The sequence below is a fragment of the Vidua chalybeata genome, chromosome 23, assembly GCF_026979565.1.
Source record: "Vidua chalybeata isolate OUT-0048 chromosome 23, bVidCha1 merged haplotype, whole genome shotgun sequence".
Taxonomy (NCBI): Eukaryota; Metazoa; Chordata; class Aves; order Passeriformes; family Viduidae; genus Vidua; species Vidua chalybeata.
Genome location: NC_071552.1, coordinates 1,950,296 through 1,960,255, shown reverse-complemented (window position 1 = coordinate 1,960,255; position 9,960 = coordinate 1,950,296). Strand labels below are relative to the sequence as shown.

General features: G+C 53.1%; 1 protein-coding gene across 1 annotated transcript in view; it reads right to left on the bottom strand.

The window, feature by feature from the left end:
- Positions 1–5,088, bottom strand: part of HINFP (histone H4 transcription factor) — a 6,260-nt gene extending 1,172 nt beyond the window's left edge. The window contains 9 exon segments of the mRNA XM_053963472.1: positions 6–228; positions 817–941; positions 1,045–1,183; positions 1,294–1,414; positions 1,507–1,584; positions 2,098–2,250; positions 2,677–2,788; positions 3,532–3,758; positions 4,698–5,088. Of these exon segments, the coding sequence (XP_053819447.1) occupies positions 6–228; positions 817–941; positions 1,045–1,183; positions 1,294–1,414; positions 1,507–1,584; positions 2,098–2,250; positions 2,677–2,788; positions 3,532–3,758; positions 4,698–4,860 (1,341 nt within the window). The 5' untranslated portion in view covers positions 4,861–5,088.
- Positions 5,089–9,960: the final 4,872 nt, after the last annotated feature.

Below are 9,960 nucleotides of genomic sequence, written 5' to 3'. Positions count from 1 at the left end.
GGCACGGCCAGCTCAGCTGTGCTGTTCTCTGCCGGGGCAGGGTTTGCTGGAGGCTCCAGAAGGATGCCCTGCAGGTTGCCCTCGCCCTCAGGCAGCACCACGCACTCGCTGGAGCCATCCAGAGCCTCCCCACGCTTCTCCCTGTCCTTGAGCAGCTGCTCTGTGAGCTCCACGCTCTCGTAGCGCACCAGCTGCAGCCTCATGTAGCCATCCTCGTGCTCCCTGTACCTGGGCACAGACAGGAGGGGTCAGCCAGGCACATCCCCCTTCCCAGGAGATGGGCAACAGCCAGGAAAGGGCACAACAGCCAAGGTTTCAGTCCCCGTGCTGCACAGGTGGTGTTTCAGCCTCTACCCCCAAAGGCACACCCATGTGGCAGCTTCTGAGCTTTGTGCCAGGCTCAATCCCCTCCCCAGCCCATCTCCTTCCACCACTCTGTTCCACTGGGAGCATTTCAAGTCCATCCCCTTCCCCTCCCACCTTTCAGGCTCTGGAAACACTTTGGAGTTTCCTCCAAAGAAAGCAGAAGCTCCTGTGCCAAGACTGATCTCTCTAGAGGGGGACACCTGGAGCTGGCCCCTGCCAAGCTCAGAAGTGTCCCACCAGAGGCAGCAGTGGTGGCACCACTGCCCTGGAGCTGCCAGGCTCAGATCCCACTGAACACTGACTGCCCAGTGCCTCCCAGCCACTGGGAAAAGGGTCTTGAACACATTTACACACATCAGAGCCCAGGCACTGCCAGCACAACGCAGGATGCAGCTCCAGCTGCGTCCTGCACTGGAGAGGAGGCACTGAGGAGCTAAAGGCAAGCAGTACCTGAAGCGAGGATGTCCCGAGGGCCATTTGAACTGGTGCTTCTTCCTGAGGTGGACAGTGAGGTTGTTCCCCCGTGTGAAGCACTTGTCACACACATGGCACTTGTACCGGGGCTCGGAGTCACCCTGAGGGACACAGAGAGCGACGTCAGCACCCCAGCAGGGACAGAAAGCTCCAAAAAGATTGACTGGGGCACCACGAGCAATGCAAGCTCTGCTGCCTTCCCACCTCGTGGACCTTCCTGTAGTGCAGTTTGATGGAGCAGAGGGACCGTGCAGAGAAGCTGCAGGCCTCGAACTCGCAGCGATACGCCGGCTCCTTGCTGTGCGTGTCCAGGTGCTTCCGCAGGTCAATGAGGTTCTTGCAGCTGGAAGCACAAGGTGAGGGAACAGAGCTGCAGCACGCACACACACACACATACACACACACACAGAGGCCTCTGGCAGGTCTGGGGAGCGGGCCAGCCCTGGCCCTCACCTGTAGTCACAGTAGTCACACTTGAAGGGGCGCTCCTCGCTGTGCCGGAATCGGATGTGGTTGCGTAGCGAGGAGGGCAGCGGGCAGGTCATGTCACACAGGGGGCACTTGTAGTGGTTCACTGGGCCAAAAACGGGGAGTAAACGTCACCCCAGAGCAGGGCAGAGCACGCAGCCCACGGGGGCTGAGCTGGGAGCAGGGCCCTTCACTCACCGTGGTTCCTCATGTGGTCGCGGAGCAGCCTCTCCGTGGCAAACCTCTTGGAGCAGTGGGAGCACTGGAACCTCTGCTCTGCACCAGGGAGGGCACAGGAGACACCAGGGCAGGGAGAAGAGCACAGAGAGCAGTGAGGAGAGGTGTCCCAGGGGGATGGAAACCCTGGTGGGCAGCCCTGGGTCCCCACAGGAGGAACAGCTTCCATCCTGCCTCTGCCAGGAGACACTTCCCAGAGGACACGGCCTGCAGCTGGGCCAGGGGAGGTTCAGGTGGGACATCACGAGGAATTTCTTCATGGAAAGAGTGATCAGATGCTGGAAGGGGCTGCCCAGGGAGGTGGGAGAATCCCTACCCCTGGTCAGGACATGGCTGGCTGACAAGGTGAGGATCAACCCCAGGCTGGAGTCAATCTCAGAGGGTCTTTTCCAATCGAAATGATTCTGGAATTCTGTGGCTGCCACCACTCAGCAGACAAGCCAGGCTGTTCCAGGCACACCCTGCCCGTGGCTCACAGGCTGCAGACAGCTCCAGCCACCCAAACATCCCAGCCCAGGACCCCCCCAGCCCCTCCCTGCCCCCGGGGCTCACGGTCCAGGGCGGTCTGGCGGCGGATGTGGTCGAAGAACTTGGTGTTGTTGGCAAACATCCCCCCACAGGTGGGACAGGCCACCACCTTCTCCTGCGTGTGGCTGCGCAGGTGCTCCCGCAGTTTGCAGCGGCCCTTGAAGCTGCAGTTGCAGTCTGGGGAGGGACAGCACAGCTGAGAGCCCTCCCAAGGGACACAGCCTCACTGAACAGCAGCTTCCTCGTCCTGTTTTGGCCACCAGCAAGGCTCCAAAATCCCCACAGGGCAGGGTGAGATCAGTGTGCCCCCCCCAAGCAGTTAAGGCAATTGCACAAACACGGGAGAAATGAATGAAAAAAAATCGAAGTAAAAAATAAATCAGCTTTTCTCCAAGGTACTGATTACACATAAATAGGAAGTTCTGTACTAAGCACTCAGCTGGATTCCCCGAGGGAACTTCTGCAGGAATATTTCACGGTCAAAACCATGAAATTTGAAAACCTATTTTTGAAGGCCAAGAGGCTCCCTGAAACCTGTTCCCCTGTACGTGTTTGCCACCCAGCCCAAAGCTCTCAGGAGAGGCCCTGCAGGCTCCCACGAACCTTTCCAGCCACAGAGCAGCACGTGGTTCTCCTTCCCTGCCGCCTTGTACTCGGAGCAGAAGCTGTGATCCTCCACGTGCCGGTAGAACCACTCGGGGTTGTCAAACGACCTCTGAGGGGGGCAAGGACACACAGGACAGGGTGAGAGAGACCAGAACAAGCCCAGATGCTCCCACACAGCTCCAGACAGAGCCTGCAGCTGTGCAGGTGAGCTGCAGCACTGTCAGGGTCTGCTTTGCTTGGAATGACCCCCAAATTGTAAAAGTCCTTGTTCCCCAGCCCGCAGCCGAAGAAGAGGTCTGGAATGTGTGAGGTGGAGGTTTCAAGGTTGTTTATTCTCTCTTATCTGTAACATTCTCTGTCTGACCTGCCCAGGTCTGTCCAGTACAGAAGCCATGGCAGTCTGCCTCTGCCTCGGGCGGCTCCCACACGATAAACTCAAAATTACACATTGCCTGTTTACAGATCTGTGCCAATGCCCACCACCCGTGTCAGACAGGGAATCTCTGCCTTCAACAACAGAAAAGTGTCACCAGCACAGCAGGACATGGAGGGCAAGACAAAGGAGAAAAAGGCCAGGACACGCCCAGATTCCTCCATCTTGCACCCCTGAATCACATTCTAAAAACCCCAAAATTCCACTTTTCCACCCTGTGTCAATTCCCCTATTACACCACTCAAACCCTTGTGGTTTGTAATTCCTCACAGAGAGTTGGCAGCTTTTCCCACGGGCTAAAATCAAAGCCACAGGTGTTTTTGACTCGGTGCCAAGGTCCCCGAGCCCCCTGCCAGGGTGTGGAGCCACAGGGATGTGCTGGGCTCCCTCCCCTTGCCCACGCAGCGCCGCGCCGTCACCTCGCAGTACTCCCAGAGGCACAGGAAGTTCTCCTGGATCTCGGGGATGATGTTGCGGCTCTGCAGGTCCAGCTGGCAGTGGCTGACGTCCGCCTGGCCCTGCAGGGCCCGCAGCCCCCACTGCTTCAGCTTGGTGTGGTAGCAGTGGAAGTAGACGTGGCGCACCAGGTCGGCCGAGCTCTCCGGGGAGCAGAAACCACAGTCCTGCCACAGGCACGTGTATTCCTCTGGGACAGACAGACAGACAGACAGACAGAGGGCTCAGGGACAGACAGACAGACAGACAGACAGAGGGCTCCTCAGGGACAGACAGAGAGAGAGCTCCTCAAGGACACAGACAGAGAGAGGGCTCCTCTGAGACAGACAGACAGAGAGAGGGCTCCTCAGGGACAGACAGACAGACAGACAGACAGAGGGCTCCTCAGGGACAGACAGACAGACAGAGGGCTCCTCAGGGACACAGACAGACAGACAGACAGAGGGCTCCTCTGGAACACGGACAGACAGACAGAGGCTCCTCAGGGACAGACAGACAGACAGACAGAGGCTCCTCAGGGACACAGACAGACAGACAGAGAGCTCCTCAGGGACACAGACAGACAGACAGAGAGCTCCTCTGGAACACAGACAGACGGACAGAGAGCTGCTCTAGAACACAGACAGACGGACAGAGAGCTGCTCTAGAACACAGACAGACAGACGGACACCTCTCGCAGGTCGCTCCCAGCCCCTCCGCTCAGGCCGCGCCGCGGGCGCACTGCACGAACCGCAGCCGCGCCCTCCCGAGGCGCCGGCCCAGCCCCGCTCGGGGCAGAGGGGCCGGGGCCGGCGGCTTTCCCTGCCCGCAAACCGCGCCCTGAGCTCGGCTGGAGAAGCGCTCCCAGCCCGCCGAGTCCCAGCCGTGCCCCGTGCCCAGCCCAGCGCTCCGAGCGCCACCTCCAGCCCTTCCTGCAGGGCTGGGCACCGCCGCCCTGCCTGGGCAGCCGCTGCCGAGGCCTGGCCACGCTTTCCGTGGGGAAATTCCCCCTCGCCCCCCCGGCGATACCTCCCTCGTGCTGCTGTTCCCCGGGAGCACAGCCCGAACCCCCTCCCGGGGCCGCCCCCTCCTCTCAGGGGCTCTCAGAGCCACGGGAACCCCCCCCGAGCCTCCTTTGGCAGCGCCTCACCCAGAGGGTCCATCTGGCCGCGGGGCTCGCCAGGGAGGTGCCGCCGCAGGTGCTGCGCCATGTGCCCGCAGAACTCCTCCATCCCCGAGGCCGCGAAGGAGCACCGCTGCCACTCGCACCGCAGCACCACGGCCGCCTTGCCGCCCCCGCGGCCGGGCGGCATGGCCGCGCTCCTGCAGGGCTCCCGTGCCCGGCCCCCGAACCGGCCCCGAGCGCGGCGGGGCCCGCGGCCTTCGGGGAGAGCGGGCCCGCGGCCTTCGGGGAGAGCGGGCCCGCGGCCTTCGGGGAGAGCGGGCCCGCGGCCTTCGGGGAGAGCGGGCCCGCGGCCTTCGGGGAGAGCGGGCCCGCGGCCTTCGGGGAGAGCGGGCCCGCCGCCCGCCTCCGCCCCGCGGGGGGCCCCGGGACGCGGCGCACCGCGCCCGCCCGCCCCGCCAATCAGCGCGCAGGAACCCGCCGCCTGCGCGCGGCGGCCGGGCGGCCCCGCCGGGAAGCGGCGCCGCGGCACAAAGGTTCCCAGGCTCCTTAGGATAACGGCGGAGGGAATTCCCGGAATTCCCGGAATTCCCGTGCGGGGCTGGGAAAAGGCCGGGCACGGGAGCCGGGACCGCTCCTCACTCTCTGGCTGCCTGTGAAAAATGCGTATTTTATGACTGGCTTTACGCAATAGTTACAATGAATATTAGATGTGTAATGCTGGAAAGTTATGCTGTATTAATTCTCTCCAGTGGTGTGTTGAATGTATTTTTAGTTTATAACACAATGTTAAAATAGAAACTATACTATGTAAGATACTTTTTAACCAGCTCAAGAAAGAGATGAGATAATCAAGGAATTCTTCGCACAAAGATAACAATTACAGAAATTCCTAAATTTTCCAGAGGAGAAGAAATTATGGCTTTCCTTATCAATAGAAACGAACTTCTTCAAGCCTGACTTAGACCCGAAGGCGCCTGGGGATTAACAGAAACTTTTTGACAAGTACCAGACGAATTTCTTGTTTTAAATAAAATATATGCATAATCATGAAGTGTTTTGTATATGCAACAAGCTATTGCTTTTAAGGTTATTCCTTTATTCACAAGGCATGCTTGTCGTGGCTTCAGTGCCTGAGAGCATCGGACGTCCGTAATTCTTTGCTTTTTATTGTCTTGTAATTGTCCCAACTCTCAATTTTATTACTCTAATTTTATTACTATTTTTATAACCATTTTATTAGCATTAAACCTTTATAATTTTTTTTTTTTTTTAAAAAAACCCAAGTGATTGGCGTTTTCTCACATTCCGGAGCCATCCCGCGCTCCAGCAAGTCCTGACGCTGCAAAATCCATCCCTGCACTGGTTCCTCCAGGGGGAGCACCAACCCCGCCACTTCTGCAGCTCTTTGCTGCCAGACAAAGCAGCAAAAATTCCAAATTCCCTCTTCTCCTTTATCAGTTAAATGCACATTGACAGCCCCACCTGCTGCCCCGGGCTCTTTGGCACACAGAGCACAGCCCCAGTGCCCGCAGTGTGCTTTGGCACAGGCAAATGCCCTTTAAAAAGGGTTTGAAACCCTTTAAAAAGGGTCTGAAAACCCTTTTATAAAGGGGTTTTAAGGGTTTAAACCCGTTTTAAAAGGGTTGTAAGGGTTTAAACCCCTTTTAGAAAGGGTTTTAAAGGGTTTAAACCCTTTTAAAAAGAGGTTTGTAAGGGTTTAAACCCCTTTTAAAAGGGTTTCTAAGAGTCTAAACCTCTTTTAAAAGGGTTCTAAGGGTTTAAACCCCTTTTAGGAAGGGTTTGAAAGGGCTTAAACTCCTTTTAGAAAGGGTTTTTAAGGGTTTAAACCCCCTTTAAAAGGGTTTCTAAGGGTTTAACCTCTTTTAGAAAAGGCTTGAAAGGGTTTAAACCCCTTTAGAAAGGGTATGAAAGGGTTTAAACCTCTTTTAAAAGGGGTTTATAAGGGTTTAAACCCCTTTTAAAAGGGTTTCTAAGGGTCTAAACCTCTTTTAAAAAGGTTTCTAAGGGTTTAAACCCCTTTTTAAAAGGGTTTGAAAGGGTTTAAACCTCTTTTAGAAAAGGCTTGAAAGGGTTTAAACCCCTTTTAAAAAGCCTTTTAAGGGTATAAACCTCTTTTAAAAGGGTTTTAAAGGGTTTAAACTCCTTTTTAAAAGGGTTTGAAAGGCTTTAAACCCCTTTTTAAAAGGGGTTTTTAAGGGTTTAAACCCCTTTTAAAAAGGGTTTGAAAGGGTTTAAACCCCTTTTAGAAAGGGTTTGAAAGGGTTTAAACCCCTTTTAGAAGCAGTTTGAAAGGGTTTAAACCCCTTTTAAAAGGGTTTGAAAGAGTTTTAACCCTTTTAAAAAGAGGTTTGAAAGGGTTTAAACCCCCTTTAAAAAGGGTTTCTAAGGGTTTAAACCCCTTTTAGAAACGCTTTGAAAGGGTTTAAACCCCTTTTAGAAGGGTTTCTAAGGGTTTAAACTCCTTTTTAAAAGGGTTTCTAAGGGTTTAAACCCCTTTTAAAAGGGTTTTAAGGGGCTTAAACTCACTTTATAAAGGGTTTGTGAGGGTTTAAACCCCTTTTAAAGGGTTTTTAAGGGTTTAACCCCTTTTAAAAGGGTTTGGAAGGGTTTAAACCCCCTTTAAAGGGTTTTTAAGGGTTTAACCCCTTTTAAAAGGGTTTGGAAGGGTTTAAACCCCCTTTAAAGGGTTTTTAAGGGTTTAACCCCTTTTAAAAGGGTTTGGAAGGGTTCAAACCCCTTTTTGAAAGGGGCTGCACAGAACGTGCCCAGAGTGTGCCGTGCCAGGACACAGCAGCTGCTGCCAATCCCACCACAGCCCCAGCTGTGCCCCGACATGAACGGAAAGCACGTGCCCAAACCCACCAGAGGGCCCAGAAAATGTGGGGGTGATGATTTTTGAAAAGAAAACACCAGGTAAGAGCTTTTCATCTCAAAGAAGCCTGGCTGGGCTTTTGTTCTCTCTCTGATTTCAATGGATGGATCCTTGCTTTTTGCACCATTAAATGTGTCCTGCATCACTAAATAAACAGGGATGGATCCTTTCTTTTTGCCCCATTAAACTTGTGCTGCATCATTAAATAAAATGTGATCAACCCTTTCTTTTTGCACCATAAAACGTGTCCTGCATCATTAAATAAAATGGGATCAACCCTTTCTTTTTGCACCATAAAATATGTCCTGCATCATTACATAAAATGGGATCAACCCTTTCTTTTTGCACCATAAAGTATGTCCTGCATCACTAAATAAAACAGGATCAACCCTTTCTTTTTACACCATTAAACGTGTCCTGCATCATTAACTAAAATGGGATCAACCCTTCATTTTTGCCCCATAAAATATGTCTTGCATCACTAAATAAAATGTGATCAACCCTTTCTTTTTGCACCATAAAATATGTCCTGCATCATTAAATAAAACAGGATCAACCCTTCCTTTTTGCCTCATAAAATATGTCCTGCATCACTAAATAAAATAGGATCAACCCTTTCTTTTTGCACCATAAAACATGTCCTGCATCATTAAATAAAATGATGGGATGGGGCCTTGCTTTTGCCCCATAAAACGTGTCCTGCATCCTTCCTTATCAAGCGACAGAAGGAACCCCGGTGCTGGGCAGGGCCCCTGGAAGGAGCAGGAGGGCGGGCAGGGTTTTTCCTGATGGCCCCACGAGCTGGCAGCAGACTCCAGCGGGAGGGAGATTGAATTAGGAGCAGCAGCCCGGAGCCAGGCTGCTCCTGCCCCTGGGACGGGGCCAGCCCGCCCTGCTGGACTCCAGGGATCCTCTGCGCCAGCCCCGCTGCAGGGAAAGGCAAACAGCAAAGGTGGGGAGGGCTCAAAGCAGGATTGCAGCGGGGGAAAAAGGGTGTAAAGGCTTTAATTCCTTGGTTGGGATTGGTGCCTTAGGATTTTTATATTTTTCATCTATTTGTAATCCTGCAGTTCCTGCAGTTCTGGAGTGTGTAACTCCAAACCCCACACCCAGTGTGAGCTGCTGCTTCCCCATTTGGGCAGACACAACAATTCCTCTCCAGGCCTGGCAATCAAGGACCCCTCACTGCCTCAGGCCTGAGAGATGGAAACAAAAGTGAGGTGGGGGAGCAAACTTGGGGTCAATGACTTCATTAGCTGAAGCTGTAATTGGCAGATTCACCCCCAAAATGCAAATGGACCAAACTTATAAAAGTGTGAAACCCATGACCAAATATCCATTTTGGGTGGGTTTTGTCTGCCCTAAATGTACCTGAAGGCCCTTCAATAAACAGAACTGCTTTTTATTCCCCTCATTCTGTCTGGCCTCTGCTTTTAGGTAGCCCCAAAAGGCATCAGGAAATTGCACAACCAAGTCTTGCTGCCCACAGAGGAGTGGCCACGGCAGTTGTGGCCACCAGAACCTTTAGTGTGGGTCAGGAGCTCCTTCCCTTCCCCTTCCCTTTAACTTTTCCCTTTCCTTTCCTTTCCTTTCCTTTCCTTTCCTTTCCTTTCCTTTCCTTTCCTTTCCTTTCCTTTCCTTTCCTTTCCTTTCCTTTCCTTTCCTTTCCTTTCCTTTCCTTTCCTTTCCTTTCCTTTCCTTTCCTTTCCTTTCCTTTCCTTTCCTTTCCTTTCCTTTCCTTTCCTTTCCTTTCCTTTCCTTTCCTTTCCTTTCCTTTCCTTTCCTTTCCTTTCCTTTCCTTTCCTTTCCTTTCCTTTCCTTTCCTTTCCTTTCCTTTCCTTTCCTTTCCTTTCCTTTCCTTTCCTTTCCTTTCCTTTCCTTTCCTTTCCTTTCCTTTCCTTTCCTTTCCTTTCCTTTCCTTTCCTTTCCTTTCCTTCCTTTCCTTTCCTTTCCTTTCCTTTCCTTTCCTTCCTTTCCTTCCTTTCCTTTCCTTTCCTTTCCTTTTCCTTTCCTTTCCTTTCCTTTCTTTCCTTTCCTTTCCTTTCCTTTCCTTTCCTTTCCTTTCCTTTCCTTTCCTTTCCTTTCCTTTCCTTTCCTTTCCTTTCCTTTCCTTTCCTTTCCTTTCCTTCCCTTCCCTTCCCTTCCCTTCCTTCCCTTCCCTTCCCTTCCCTTCCCTTCCCTTCCCTTCCCTTCCCTTCCCTTCCCTTCCCTTCCCTTCCCTTCCCTTCCCTTCCCTTCCCTTCCCTTCCCTTCCTTCCCTTCCCTTCCCTTCCCTTCCTTCCCTTCCCTTCCCTTCCCTTCCCTTCCCTTCCTTCCCTTCCCTTCCCTTCCCTTCCCTTCCCTTCCCTTCCCTTCCCTTCCCTTCCCTTCCCTCCCTTCCCTTCCCTTCCCTTC